Genomic DNA, 16,128 nt, shown 5'->3' on the forward strand with positions numbered 1-16,128 from the left:
TCAGTATCCTGGGCTGCTTGTATCTATTCAGCAAGAACAAAACTTTTCTTCATCCAGAGAGGGAGCTTAAGCCCGGCTTTGTACACGCCTTTCATTTAACCTGCTCATGAACAAAAAATCTAAATCATTCTGTGGTTTTAGGGGATTTACATGCTGACACTATTTCTTGACTCACAACAGTTTATCCTTATGGCCAGTACGTCTGTGCAGCATCTCCAGCTGTTGCCGTGTTGGTAAATATAGACGGTGGTTCTGGTCTCTGGAAAAGCATGTTTGCACCAAACCTGGCAACCTCATTGAGATGACAAGAGTCTGGGAAGCTGTGTCACTGCTCCTATAGCTGCGGTTCACCGAGACATAAATCCAGCTCATAACTCCCCCGAAACCACAAGGCGTTGCTTTTACATTTCTGTTTGTGTACAAGATAAACAAAGCAGGAGATGCAGCGTGTTGATAATGAGTTGTTGATCTGTGGTTAATGTCAACTTTGCACAGAGGCAGGTTCACCGTTTTGCTTGCTTTCAGTCGTTAAAGTAGGCTAACCACATATTCTTTGTTCTGTCAAGGCCTGTATTTACAGCACGGATGTCAGATTGATGTCAATCTCCTCGTCTCACTCTCGTCTCATAAAAGCAAATAATTCACAAAACATTCCTTTTATTGTCATTTGATTTCCTTTACAGGTGTTTGCCACAAGTTTACCCGTTAGCTAACTTGTACTGCTAACAGCTGTGGTCTGTAGCTGCACTAAGTTAAGTTTAATTTAAGGCCTACAAAAGCAGCTGATGTCACTAAAACCCACTAAGTTTGTTGAATTACGGGGAGCAGGACACCTGCAGTGAGCTTTAGCTCAGATGCTGACATGGCCTTGGTCGTGTGGGCAACTTTTCACAGCTCTGACTCACTGATGGGGGTGTGTCTCCCTGCAGACATCATGATGCTGCATCCACGCCAAATACTGATCCAGTCAGGCTGTGAGGCATTGTACTGACTGCAGCTCAGGGAGGTGCTGACAACCTCCAGGACATTCAGAACCATAAATAAAACTGCGGCTTGGATGACAATGAAGTCAAAAAAACTTGCAGTAAGGCGATGCATTTGGTGTAGACTGCTGTTTAATCCCCACACATGCCATTTTCTGCTGAGTGTCCTCATAAATGTGCCGGAAATTAATGATTAATATCCTCAATGCAAAATTTCACAACATGAACAGATCAAAACAAACACAGTAACTTGTCCTCAATGTTTTTTTTCCCCCTCAGATTCAACCAAGAAGCTGAAGGATGTGCTGCAGGAGTTTCATGGAGACGGTGTGCTGGCTAAATACAATCCAGAGGAGGCATGTACACTTCATACTGTCTTATATACAATAACAGATTAACAGTTTACAGTCTATTGAATCCAACTGAACTCACAGCTCCCACACAGCATGTCTGTCTTTACATCTGCAGAAGCTGAACAATGACTATTTCTCCAGGTGTTGGTTCATCACAGTGTTTGGCTGCTGTCTTTGTTCCTTCTTTGCTCTCTGAAAACTGTGATTAAATAAGTGATTTTAAGCACAGAGCTGCAGACATTTGAACATAAAACGGAGTTTGCACTCCGTTTTCAGACAAAATTTTGAATATTTTTACTATGTGTGTGCTTGTGGATGTATGTGCACCTGTGAGTCAGTCTAGTGAAGACTTATCATATGTAGTGAAAACATAATTATTCACCAAACCTCATTATCACCACCGTGCACCTGTCAAAGCTAAATATAAGTCCAGCCTTAGAACTGCTGCTATCACGACGTTATAACTGGATAAATGTTACAGCTGCAACAGATTCTCTCAGCTGCTTTTCGTGCTAACATGGCTGCTCACAGTTCAGCCATAATCCAGCTTGTGTGCATTGATTGTTGTTGCATGACAGTATGAAAAGACACTGTAAACATTTACCACAGTTTTAATGTCATGATGATGTTCCCATGATCATGTTGGTTTCTTTCTTTCTGCAACGCTGCGGGTTTAGAAGCTGGAGATCCTCAGCCAGGTAATCCTCTTCCTCCCTCTTACTTGTTGTTTTGCTGAGTGCTCACATAATTTCACACTGAATAACAACTCTCTGAAGCAGCGGTGAAGCAGCGAAAGATAAACGAAATTAAAGGCATTTATAGAGGACGTGCAACCATTTCCAAGGAAATATTACTCACTGCTGTAGCTGCGTTTAGAAGTGAAAATGTAAGACAAAAGACTGCAGCACATACACTGAACGCTGCATTGAAACCGCTGCAAAATGGATCTTCACCACCCACAGCAAACAGCACTGAAGGCAGAAATCTGTAACATGAATTCTGCAACATTTCACAAGCGATCACAGATTTCCCCCTCATGTTCTCCTCATGCCGACAATCTTCTGTGTCTCCTTGAAGCCTTTAAGGCGACGACTGCAGCTCAGTGTGACAAACAACATGCTCTATTTCTGTCACGGTTTTTAGGAGATTGACTTTGAGGGCTTCAAGGTCTTTATGCAGACGTTCCTGGAGAGCGAACTCCCCGAAGAGTTCTGTCAACACCTCTTCATGTCATTTAGCAACAAGGGACCCAAACCCAGCCCCTCATCTTCTGACAAACCCAGAGTCTCTGGTAAGTGCAGAGAGGAAATCTTTACCCTAACAAGTCCTAAACACAGCATGCTGGTGTTTTGTAGTCACTGACGGGAGGAAACCATTGCAGCTTTTGTCACTAAAGTGCAGCCAATTGTTCCCTCACAGCATTGCTCCAGTGACTCGTTCCCGTTGTTTTTTTAACATGAGCTGCTTAACTCTGGAAACTTGACGAGTTTTTACTTTGTTGTGTGAAAGCAAAACTGTTCCTCTGTGTGTTTTGTGCCGTCAGATGGTAACGGACACCCTGCCAAGTCCAGCCCGGTCGCACACAATGTAAATTGTAGTGTAGAGGCTGCCAACTGTCTTGGCAATGCTTTTGTTTGTTTACAGTATTTCTTCTAATATCTCATTCTGGTGTGGTAATGAGTTACTGATATTAAAATGACACATCATCGGAGGCCGCTGCCGGTTCAGCCAGCAATCCTCCGCTCGACACTTGGCTTCACACTTCGTCGGTATATCAGATGATTGATAAAGGCTGATTTTCACGTCGGTACCCAACCTGCAATGGGTTGTTTTTTGGTATCTTCATGATACTCGGTTGTGTTATCTCACAGCCATAGGAAAGACTATTGGAGGGGAGTAAATACCTTCTAAAAGACCATAAACTGAAGCAAATGTGAAAGGCGACAGATGGTGCTTGACCAAATGCTTGTAAAATTGTCCAACTAACAGTCACCTGAGTCATCAAACTGTGTGTGTATGGCAACTGATCAATAGTTCCAATACATTTTAAGGGCTAGGTTTCTTGCCAACACTAGAATTATGTGTAGTTTTTGCTCATTAGTCAAATAATTGCTGCAGGTTTAATGAGCTACAGCTGAGCATGCACTGTGCAAACAAACTGTGGTTATGGAAAGATGTTTATGTCCAAAGAGGCACAGATACGCTGTTTGAAACAATGGAATTGATGGTTTTTGCCTGCGTTTACGCCACATTACAGTCCAGATCATCCTGTCATTGAACAGCAGGATCAAAAGATTTACGATAAGGTAAAAAAAAAAAAAAAAAAAAGTTACTGGCAGCGTTCAGTGGCTGGAAATCAAAAAAAATCCCCACAGGCATTGAGCACTACTGAAGCACATTTACAGTAAAATCTGAGGTTGCCAGAACACAACCGTAAATCTGTAAACTCAGGGGATTCCCATGCTGGGAATGACATAATGACAACCCTGAAATCATGCTGTGGAGTAAAGCTTTCCTTAGAGTAACACTTGACCAGCAGCACAGTGTTGAAGAAACTACAGAGACAATTTAAGACAATTTGACTGATGGAATTTACTCAAGCATTATTTTTAAACATTAAAATTATATCCTGAAATAATTTACACACACACAGCAGGTAGACCTGATAATACACTGACGTACAAAATACTGCATCTGGAATTGTGTCAAAGCTGAAATCTGCTTGTGTACTTCATTTTTTATATCTTCCTCTTGATGATAAGATTATTTAATTCATGAAATGTGTATATTTTCCAAAAGAGTGAGTGACCCAGATACTCGGTAAATTGTCTGTAACTTTCACTGAACTCTGTCACATCAGGTTTAAAGCTGTAACAAGTAACAAAAACGTGTTTAAACTACAACGTCACCTCGCAGGATGTGTCCTAGGAAGCAGTTTCACTGGTGTACATTCAATATTTAATGGACGTTTTTTGCCCCATTTCCCTCATAGAGCATATGAGGGACTGAGTCAGTGCTGCCCGCTGTGTCAGTGTGTTGACTGGACCTCATTGATCCAGTGGTGTTAACTGTCCTCCCATCACCCTCTGTGCTCATCTGAGACCAGAGAGGGGAACCAGCAGCCTCCACAGTGCTCTCATAATGTTATTAAAGGGTCTTTTAAGTAAACAGAGTGGAGTGAGAGTGGAGTTTATGGCTGATGAAGCTGAATGTTTACGCTGACAATAAATAAATTACCACAGCGTAGCTCTTTGGTGAAGGGACTGCAGATTCATTGATGTTCCGATGAATCTGCTCACGCCGCGTTCACATGAGATGAGCTGATTACAAAGTTTGTTGAACATGTCACATCCATGTTTGTTGGTTTTCAGTCAGGAGTGTCAAATCAAAAAGGAACTTTCAGAGAGATGTTTCCACATCGTAACTGAGAGACATGTGATCACTGTAACCCCCTGCAAGGATGATGTTTTAGCATGCCCACACATGGACTCGAGCAAGTACAGAAAGTGTGTAATTAAGTTAGTGTCTGCTACCTTGTTAGTGATAAACAGATGTATGCATGCATGTAGCACAGAGCTGGAGGTGTGAGTGTTTGATGAGGCTAAAACTGGACATTTGAATGCTTCCTTTTGGTGAACTGAATACCACCCACCATTGATCAATATGGCTGTATGACTAATGTCAGGCACCCTAACCCAGCAGGTTGTTGGGCTAACATTAGAGCTATTGTGGAGGATGTTTTGACCTTTTATCTCCATCTTCCCACAGGACTGAAGCTGATCAAAGGCAACTCAACCCCTCTGAAGACCCCCGCACTGCCCCAGCCTCTGCACATGGTGCAGCTGAAGGACATCGTGTGTTACCTCTCGCTGCTGGAGGGCGGGCGTCCTGAGGACAAGCTGGAGTGTGAGTGTCCCCCAAATCATGTGACTCTTGGTTTCTCTGTTGATATCCAACAAGCATCTGAGGATCAGTAATCTGCAGAAAGTGGATAAGTCCTATGAATGCAGAGATACAAGAACACACAAATGAAAGACAGCCAGCTGAGCCACCGGGGGGGCAGCGGTAATGTCACCGCCTGAGTTAAACCTCAGTGGGTGGATGTCATGTCAGACTGAGGCCCAGTGGAAAAGACAAAGGGTAACAGAGGACAAAGCTAATGCCATGAACCTTTACTCTGCGGCTTTGTGGAAAAATGCGGCATCAAGCCTCACTAAGTATCTGATCTTTCAAGTTTTAAACAAGCACTGTAGCCTTCAGCTGTCTCTGTAATCTAATCTCATCTCAGAGCCGCCTCCTGCTGTAAGAAAAAGCCAGATAGGCAGACCGGAGCCCCGTTTGGACTGGATTTATTTCTCTAAGGGAGGTGGGATGATTGCTGGCCAGTGATTTTAATTCGCCCCCACCTCAGTGAATAATTACAGCTGTTATTAGCTGCTGTGTTTTAAATCCCATCCTTGGCAACATCCTTGTGTTCCTTTAATCAGCTCAGTGTGAAATTTGACTTTTGAGAATGAAAGTGTTTGTTTTTGGGAATCTGATCGATGCAACAATAACACCAGCATACAGTGAAGGATTATTCAGGAAAGAATGAAAAGATTAGAGTCATCAGGAGAGCAACAGCTCATCAGATGGGTTGTTGAAATGGCAGCTGCAGGTAGGTCCTGCTGTTGTGTTTTGGCTCGTCCTGCAGAATGTTAATGTCTGTTACAGACCGCATCCTGTTACTCTCACGATGGTTGAAATGCTGCTCAGAGCGATGAGTTAAATTACTGACCATCACAGTGAGTATTCTCCACCTCCTGCTCTAATGTCAGTCCTGCCTGAATGGGGAATTTTATAACAATAATAATGCTAAACTTTATTTGTAGGGCAGCTTTCATAGAAATGCAGCTTTACAGGAAAGACATCACATGCATCAAGTGTTCCACATGAAAAGACATAGAAAGGACATAAAACAAGGACAGAAAATTTAATGTCAGATAGAAAGAGGATGGACATAAAGACAATGAATAAGATGGTAAATACAAAAAAGTAAAAAATGAGAATGATGATGAACTGATGTATCTGCTGCCACAGGAGTCCTCCTGCTTTCTTTGAACAGCAAAACCCAGTTTTTATCCGTTGATGTTATTATGTGAGCAGTAATAGCTGATGAAGAGTCCTGATAACGGCTGAAATCATCAGTCGATTCATTGATCAGCAGCTGTATCTCTATAGACAAAGACAATAATTGTTAGTTGTACAGCAGGTGAGGTGGGGGCCGTCAGCTGTCCCGTCTTTGCTGTATTTTCTACATTGGGTCTGTACAGTTTATGGCCACTCATCAAAGGAAAGCAAATTAGGATTTGTCCTTGATTCAAACTTTGCTTGTTGTCAGTTTAACTCATGGTTATGTCCTGTCAGAGATTTGTTCGTCTTTAATGGCCCCTTGGGAGCAGCCCCCCCCCCCCCCGCCCCCACACCACCAACACACACACTCACACCAGTGTATGTGTAGTCACGTCTCCTCTGCATTTGGTTGCAGATGTGGTTTGGTCTGGGGGTGTATTTTCAGCAGCACGCTACTGAATGATCAAAGAAATATTGTAGTAATATTATAAGAATCCTACAGCAGCAGTGTGTCTCTGTGATCCTCTCGAGGTTTTTCTGTGCATGCCTGCGCTCTCTGATCTGACCGATCACCTCTCGTTACACTTCAGCCTGCGCTTTCCCCTAATTATTGTCACAACTGTTGAATCTTTGGTCGTGGTCACAGTTGAATGAAACTAGCGTTTGTCCCACAAACTGTAGCTGTGAGTGATTATTCTGCCCCAAAGAAGAAAAAATGTTTGAAAGCCCATCACTCTGCGTCAAGTACAAAGGAATGAAAGGACACGAATGCATGAAAAATCAATAAATTCCTCTTATTTATTGATCTTATTGTCTGTGTTGACCTTCTCCGTGTGTGAGAAGACTTGTGCTCCGCCCACTGAGGTTTGTCTCAGCCAATGAGATTACTTCTGTCAGCTCTGAGAAATGATTGTCCAGATACGATCCTGTCTGTGAGGTTAACATGACAGCAGGACATCAGCCTGAACGAGCACAGGACCTTGATGATATTGATTATTTATGGTGCTTTTTTAAACTGATACTGGACAGATGCTGAGTTTTCCCTAAGTAACGCGACGCCACAGATGATACAGTCTCATATGAAGCCTCAGTGTTGATTTAAGCTGTTGTATTGCGTCTGCTGTTTCCTCTCTATCTCGCTTTGGATCTTTACGGCTCCCGTGAAGCTTCTCCAGAGTCTGATGCCACACGTTGGCAGTTTATTGACACATCTTCCCACATCCCTTAATTGCGTTGATCACATAATTTATTCACAGGGTTGCGTTGCTTAATTGGACAAGTCGTTCCTTTTTCTGTGTTGCTGTGATTCTCATCTATCTGCTGAATTATTGAGCAGTGTTGCACTCATTAAGCGCAGAGATGACTAAATAATTCAGCCAATGCTGCCTTTGTGTGAGCTCTTCATGGATGGAACAGTGGATGATGTCTTATTGAAGCTCTGCCTCCAACGCTGAGCCCCAGTCTTATTATTTCACAGGTGGACGGCTCCCTCTGCTGGTTTGTTCAAGAACTGCTCTGATTTCAATGCAGCGCAAAGAAGTTCTGCGCTGATGTCTTTCTTTCATCAAGATCATCTGAAATTAGCAAATTCTGACAGTCCAGCAGTTTCCAAAACACCTCAAATGACTCGAGGATGTGAGATTACAGGGGACCAAATAATGTGTTTGAAGATGTATATAATTAAGTGAAATAAGAAATGGAGATGCTGATGAGCACGAAAAAGATGAAAATCCACAAAGAAACATTGTAACAGTTAAATATGAATCAAACACGTAGAAAGACTTCAAAGGTATCCTGAGGGCCAGTCAGAATCAGTAGTTCACAGTACCAAAGTATATTTTGAGTCATCGTGAGTTGATATTTAGCTTCTATTCGTGCAGATATTTGTGTTTAATGCTTGTTTGCAGCTTCATTCGATCCCCCAAAAAGACGTCGACCCTGAAACTAAGTCTGAAGCTTGAATATCTGCACTCGTGTAAAAACAGTTTTTGTGAAATCCGTTGTCTTCTTGCTGCTACACTGCAGTCTCCTGATAGCATTGAACCGTCTAAATAAAATATGACTCCACTTTGAAAGCGCAAATTTCACATGAAATCAATGAATGACCCAGAACTCATCAGGAAGCCACAGCTTCAGAAACCACTTTGGAGCTTTGGCTGATGAATTGACTTCAGTTCAGTACAACTTTACCCTCTAAAGAACATGTTGTACTGCTTCTCAGCTGTGAGGGAAATCGTAAATGTTTAAATCTCCTCTTTGAAAGTTATTTTCTCTGCAGTCACAAAGACTTTTTTCTCTGTCCAACACGTTTCTACAGCAGACAGACATTGACAACAATTCCCATCATCTCTTGCGCTTTACTACCTTTTTTGGGGCCTCTTTCACCGCAGTCACCTCCTCATAACAGTATCAACCTCCACCCAACACCAGACATCAGCGTCACTTCCCCCTCCCTCTGCCCCCAGAAGGTCACACCCCCTCAGGAAATTGGCACTTAGCTCCTCGTTAGTGGTCCGACGGGCCGCCATTTGACGTCAGCTCCTTATGATGTCATCACCCCACCCTCTGCAGCACCTCGACCGCGCTCACGTAGAGGTGGAGGTGGGGCGGCGACGGCTTTGAGCACCTCCAACTATAACCATTAGAACGGAAGTGATCTGCAGCCAGGTCATGTTATTGCTGTGGATGTGTGTTACGCTCGGGGCGTTTACACGTCACCGTGATGTAAGAGGCAGAGCCAATCACAGCTGGAATGAGGGAGCTGTCTGTTTCCATGGTGACACTTTTGAGTGGTAATTGGGGGCCCCTTAAAGTTGCATCATTCAGACGCTCACGACTGCGGAGATTGTGCTTTTGCTTTGTGTTTGCATGCAGTGAAGTGCACGGTGACATTAAGGCAGGAGGGAGAAGCTGCTTCATGGAGCAGCGACTGTTGTCGCTTCTCCTGCCAATAACTGCTTTTTATGTTCACTTCAAAGGTTGGGTGGAGGGCGAGGGAGAGTGCGGGGTGTTAATGCTGTGGCCTGACATTTTGTTTTTGTCTCCACAGTCATGTTTCGCCTCTATGACACAGATGGAAACGGGTCTTTGGACAGCTCGGTAAATATTCTCCTCTTAGAGAAGAGCTTTCACCTCACATTCAAATCCAAAATTTACCTTATATTTCTGCCCATCTGATTAATTTCGGGTGTGTGTGTTTGTGTCCTTGCCTTAAGCGCATTGTCGTTATTCGATGTTGACTATATGAAGCTCATAAAGATAAACAAACCTACATCCTAATAAATAAATATGAGTGCAGTTGTGAGGCGCTATGAGGACAAATCACTATAGTCACTCGTTACTTTCAAGATCACAAATAAATAAATTCATCTGATCAACTTATGAAATATACAAATATTATATCTTAAATTACCGGATACACACATAGTATCTAAAATTGGCTCCGCTGTGACAGCATTAACATGCTGCTTACACATCCGTGAATGATCAATCTATCTACAGTCTATCTATTGACTCTATATCTATCTATCATCATGCATATGTATATAATCAGTTTGCATCACTGTGGATGTGGAAAGCGTGTGCTGTGTGAAAGGAGGGATGATGAAGAATTACAAACAGATTAAAGTTGGCTGTGAGTGTGTTTATGAATGAAGGAGCACCGGTGCTCATGTGCACATGTACAGAAAGTGTGTAGGAGGGAGTCGAGGGGGGTGAAATTAGAGGGTTAAGAAGGGGCAGGGGGCAGGGGGCAGGGGCGGGGTGGGTGGAGGGGTTTTCTAACGTGTCCTGCGATTGAAAGGGAGAATGAAAAGAGGACAGAGAGCGTGTGGAAAAGACGTTCATTTAGAGAAAGTCAAACATGGCCTCCTAACTGTTGACTGGCACTCATACACTCTCACTGATGCTCAACACATTAAAGTGCATCAAAGTGATTCAGTATCCCGCTAGATAATAATGTCAGCCCCCCCCTCTGCCCCCAAACAGCAACCATTGTAATTAAAGCATCAGCCTCGGAGCTCTTCCCACGCTGCCTTTGTTTTCCTCTGCGCAGCTCTTCTGTGCAGAAGACTGACGCTCCCAACCTGCTATTACTCGCCGTTTATCAGTCTATTCAAACCAAAGACGTTTACTGACATCTACTTGTAAGGCTGCTATATACAGAAAGGTAAATACAGTATTTTTGTGCCTGTAATGACTGTCTGTGGTCTCGCCGCAGGAGCTGGAGCACATTATCTCCCAGATGATGCACGTAGCCGAGTACCTGGAATGGGACGTAACCGAACTGAAACCAGTAAGAAAGACATTTCACCCAGTTAACAGACTGAACTTTGACGCTAATTGATGACCTTGATGTGTAAGTTGTTACTAAAGGCCGTGAAGACAGGCCTGAAGAGTCAGCACTGCAATTAAAAAGAGTACCTACATTTCGTATTTATACACTCACTGGGTATTCCTCAACTTCCACAGATTTTGTCTGAACCCCAAATTGCTCCAATTTACAAACCGCTAACTGAGAAATTCACTTTAGACTTCTGTTTTGTTTGTGCTGTAGATCCTCCAGGAAATGATGCAGGAGATCGACTACGACCGCGATGGCACAGTGTCACTGGAGGAGTGGATCCAGGGAGGCATGACTACCATCCCACTGCTGGTCCTGCTGGGCTTGGAGACCGTGAGTCCACAGAGGGACCACTTATGCTTGCTAATGCTCCAAAAAAGAGGGCGTTTTAGTGCAAAACTGAGAAGACTGGAGCACATTTGCTTCTGATTTTGACTCTATTGTGTCTGTAAAATCACACACGTATATAGTCGTAGCAACGTTTGCTAATTCATGCTAAACACAAAGTGCAGCAAAGGCTGAAGGGAACGTCACCTTTTTTGCAGGGATTTGGTCATAAACCAAAGAAAAAATCTGAATGTTGATCTGATGAAGGGGCTGAATGAAACATAGTGAAATTCATCCAAATGAGGACGTCGACCAAAATTCATGGAAATCCATTTAATAGTTTTGGAGAGATTTCACTCAGAAACACAAATGTGAAACCTCGGTGCCGGGAGGTGAAGTGAGAGTGTCATCAAAGTCTCCAGGATTCATTGTCTTAGCACCGTCGATACCTGGACCAGATTTCACAGCAACAGTTTCTGAGATATTTCAGCGTGAACCAAAGTGATGGAGCGACTCACAGACCAATTACAGCATTTCTGGAGCTGCTAAAAACGTTGTGAAACTGACAGTAAAGTGTAGTACTGAACAATTAGATATAGTTAAATGTTTGATTTCTTCCATAATAAACATATAATTGAACAGCTATTCATAAGTGTAAGCTTAAACACACGTTTTTTTTTTTAAGTGTTTCTCCGCTGTTTTTGGTTCACCGGCACCCTAAAAACAAGTCTTCTCTCATATCCTGCAAGTGTAAATTGACTTTTATCCGTCTCTCCTCAGCTCTTCTTACCTTATTTGATTATTATGCTAATCACTCTGCAGTCACAGGAGTATTTTTACATCTATTCCCTAATAGCTCACTGTAAATTACTGTGGTCCATGGCGTCAGCTAAATTGCTAAAATTCAAATGTGAGTCGGAAATGAACGGTTTTATTTTTCCTTCCGGCCTCTGCTGCTGTGTGTGATCGTCTGAAAAAGACTGGAAGCTGTGGATATACACACATTTCACAAACAAAAGACATTCCTCATCATTATTAACCCCTTTTCTGTTGTTATAAATGATCCTGTAACAGCTCACACTCTCCCCTGTGGCTTCCTGAGAACAACTGACTTGAGTGTCCCGACTGCATGATCCCCAAACTAATGAGATCAGGTCTGGAGTCAGTTCACCGTTTATCCACTAGATGGAACTATTTGACCAACTTCAGCAGAAATCCCCACAAAGTCTAATTTTTTATGAATGAATATTACTGCAAAGGGAAGACAGCAAAACCTCTGCCTTTAACTGAGCGCACAGCTCAAAGTGCTGCAGTCAAATATAAACAAAAACACAAACGCTTTTGGACAAATGGCACCAAGTGAGACAACCAATGACAAACACATCAGAGAAATGATTCGCAGATGATTCTCCCACCAGAATATAAAGTCACTTAATCAGTCGCCATTCAGTCAATTAATCATTTGGTGTGTTTGTCTCACGGCAGAATGTTAAAGACGACGGGCAGCATGTGTGGAGACTGAAGCACTTCAACAAGCCGGCTTACTGCAACCTGTGTCTCAACATGCTAATTGGACTGGGGAAGCAGGGCCTCTGCTGCTCATGTGAGTAATTCACTTAAGGGTTCGACAGATGCATCGATTTGTGCAGACAAGAGATACAATGTGATGTACTGAGCCAGCATCGTTTGATCATGTGCTGCAGTGACAATATTATGGATGTTACTACTATACTATGATCAAATTTATGTAAAAATGTGGACATCTTACGGGAAGATTTAAAAGCTGTTTTAGAGGCTTTTTCTGCAGAAATAACGAGAGACAGGACAACCAAGCCACTCCACAAGAAGAACTTACCTTTTTTTTTTTTTTTTATTTTGAAAGTGTAAAAATTGCTTGTGTGTCATCCACGCTGGATATTTTGCACCTGACACAGAAGCTGTTTTTCACAGAATATTGGCATCAGCGCCTTCCGTACAGCTTTCACAAACGCATTACTCAAACCTGACTGAATATCACTTATAACTGTATGAAAAGTCTGTTTTCTTTCCTCTGTCTTCCTGGTTGAAAGTCTGAAATTGCTCCTTTTTTTTTTTTCTTTCCTCCAGTCTGCAAGTACACAGTCCACGAGCGCTGCGTGGCTCGCGCGCCGCCATCTTGTATCAAAACCTACGTCAAGTCCAAGAAAAACACAGAGGTGCGTCCAATTGGAGTGTTTACCAGTCGGCACGCTTGGATCAGCGATGCTCCGTGGAGCTTAGGATGAGGGCTTCTCTTCTCCTAATGGAATTAAAACAACTCAGTCTGCCGCTGAGCATTGCTAATTACCAGCATAAGCCAGCGTCATTCGTTTGGCCTCTTTCTTTCCACTTTCCCTTCTTGCTTTCTTTGATTGTTGTGTCACTTCTGTATATGTCTTGTTTTTCTGCACTGTGTTTCTTTTCTCACTTCTTCCCCTCCCCGTGTGCTGTCTCTCCTGCTCCACACAGGTAATGCATCATTTCTGGGTGGAAGGGAACTGCCCCACCAAGTGTGACAAGTGTCACAAAACCGTTAAGTGTTACCAGGGCCTGACTGGGCTCCACTGTGTGTGGTGTCAAATCACGGTAAGCCGCCACCCGAGGAGAGGCAGCCACCTCCTCATTATATTCCCACTGCTTCTTGTGTTTTAGGGTTTGGTTTTAGCACCTCTGATACCTCACAAGTCATTCAACCAATTTACACCCAGAAAAGCTTGTTTGTGGTTGCAAGTCAATAGAAAATAAAACAGAGGCCACGGCACATCCAATGCAAATAAAGAGCAGAAAACGCACGCTTATAACGTGCATTGTTTCTGACACAAGTTTGCTGTTGATAACGGCTGCCACCTCCTCCAGCTCCATAACAAGTGTGCCTCCCATGTGAAACCTGAGTGTGACTGCGGACCCCTGAAGGATCACATCCTGCCCCCCAACTCCATCTGCCCCATCATCCTGGTAAGAGCTCGCTCCTCACTGGTCAGAGTCCCGCGGCTGAGTGAGCCTGACCTTGTTTGACACAGTGTTATCTGAGGATTCAATCATCAGCCTGTGTTCCCCCACTGAGCTCTGAAATGCCAAAGCTTTGTTTATTTCCAAAATGGTACAAGTCTATTTCAGGGGAGAAGAATGGACCTGAAATTGCTCGTTAAGTGTCTCTAAAACATAAATTCTCATTTTGTCTTCTTTAATAAATGCTGCTTGGTGTTGTATAGATAAATTCTATGTTTTACAGCAAACATGGCCCCAAAAAGGCAGCATAAAAACACTGTAACTGCCCGAATTCACAGCCAAGAGCTTAAAAATACTCGAGTCAGAGTCCCCCTGACATCCCAAGAAGAAAGTCTCTCATTTCTTAATTATTCAGGGTTTTTTGTCTATACCTGTTTTATTTATAGGGAGCAGGTCTGTCGAGGGAATCAACATCTGTTAAAAACTGAACTATAAACTAATTGCATCCACTGTGTCTGAGTCTCTATTTCACTAGAAAACAGCTCCAGTTTAAATGATCATTTCCAGACAACTTTGTGGATTGATGAATTATTGGGAGATTACAGCCCCATTAAAAACCAACATGATGGCCTAAATGCTGTTTCAAGGCCTTTCTCATGCTGCTGTTCATCATTTATTTATTCATTATTATCTGTGTGTAGCTAATCTCACTGGACTCTTCAGCCTCATATTTTTTATGCTCATGGACTTCTCGATGTTGGGATTCACAGTTTTTGAAAATCATATTTTATTGGCTGCTGAGTCCTCACTCCTCTTATCCAGCCGCTGGGAGCAGGAAGTGATCACATTAGTTTGTTGGTATTTTCACTTTGAAACTGATGGTTTGCATTGCTGGTGTTTCAGAACCTGCACATTGTCTCCTCTACTCTCATGCACACCTGCTGGACACACAACATGAATGAAATTTCATTTATGGCTCCTCTTACAACCTCGCTGTTTGACCTTTGACCCCAGGAAAGGCAGTCGACCCTGAGGAAAGACTCCCGGTCCAGCCAGTCGAGCCGTGGGAAGATGCAGAGGGCCAACTCAGTCACGGTGGACGGCCAAGGACTCCAGGTGAGTCCTGACAAACCTGCTTCACTTTGTTCACACTGCAGCGTACGTACAGGAATCACTTGTGCTTCATTTACCACTATCAGTCCATTTCTTTACATATTTATCACAGTGATGGTACGGCTGTTAACGCTTTGATGGTTAGATGTGGTGAGAATTGGCAGCATTGGATTTGAGAAACATGTTTACCATTTCCAAAACATTTACATGTAAGCTAACAATGTAGTTAAGTTTTTCCAAAATGAAGTAACTTCACAAGGTTCACAGTTTCTAAATTCATAGTTAGAGTTATAAAGCGAGTCACAACTTCAGAAGTGAGTAAACTGTATTTCTGTAGCAGCTTTCAAAAGCAGGGACAGGCCGAACAAACAGAAATAAGCAAAATATAAAAAAACATAAAACCAGTTTTGGAAGTGCATTTACTCATTTACTTACAGTACTACACTTGTGTAAAATGCACAAGTTACCCAGCAGTGCATAAAGGCAGTGAGTGATAACACACTGATGCATCATTTTAATCCAATAATATGATATTCTGAATGCACGATTAGTACTTTTTAACTTTGAGACATTTAAAGACCTGAAATGTAAAGCGGAGCCGGTTGAAACGTAAAGACCTGATTCCTAAACTGAACTCTAGAATGAATGTGGAGCTGTTGGTCTTCAGCAGGACTGTAGAGACCCAGCAGCCGCAGAGCTGATTTTAAGAGAATATCAATGCATCAGACCTTTTCTCATTGTCTTGAAACGAACCTCTGCAGTTGGTCTCGGGACATGTGATGAGAGTCTACAGGCCCTGCTGGTAATCAGTATTGTACAGCAGACCTGGTCCGGCCTGAATCTCTCTAATATCTGTCAGCCAGCGTGCTGGCGATGGAAACCTGCTGCTGTCTGTGGCGACCGCTCGTCTACTCGAGGCCGGGAGAGAAAT

At 43.0% G+C, this 16,128-nt stretch overlaps 1 protein-coding gene across 1 annotated transcript in view; it reads left to right on the forward strand.

Moving 5' to 3' along the window:
* The window catches only part of dgkb (diacylglycerol kinase, beta), a 64,237-nt gene that overhangs the window by 7,263 nt on the left and 40,846 nt on the right, over positions 1-16,128 (forward strand). Inside the window, exons 3-14 of the mRNA XM_076737073.1 lie at positions 1,263-1,339; positions 2,014-2,034; positions 2,480-2,627; positions 5,105-5,242; positions 9,498-9,547; positions 10,668-10,742; positions 11,004-11,123; positions 12,603-12,720; positions 13,224-13,312; positions 13,605-13,721; positions 13,992-14,090; positions 15,099-15,200. Coding sequence (XP_076593188.1) covers positions 1,263-1,339; positions 2,014-2,034; positions 2,480-2,627; positions 5,105-5,242; positions 9,498-9,547; positions 10,668-10,742; positions 11,004-11,123; positions 12,603-12,720; positions 13,224-13,312; positions 13,605-13,721; positions 13,992-14,090; positions 15,099-15,200 — 1,154 coding nt within the window. The remainder of the gene's footprint in view (positions 1-1,262; positions 1,340-2,013; positions 2,035-2,479; positions 2,628-5,104; positions 5,243-9,497; positions 9,548-10,667; positions 10,743-11,003; positions 11,124-12,602; positions 12,721-13,223; positions 13,313-13,604; positions 13,722-13,991; positions 14,091-15,098; positions 15,201-16,128) is intronic.

This window comes from Chaetodon auriga, chromosome 8 (assembly GCF_051107435.1).
Source record: "Chaetodon auriga isolate fChaAug3 chromosome 8, fChaAug3.hap1, whole genome shotgun sequence".
NCBI classification, from domain to species: Eukaryota; Metazoa; Chordata; class Actinopteri; order Chaetodontiformes; family Chaetodontidae; genus Chaetodon; species Chaetodon auriga.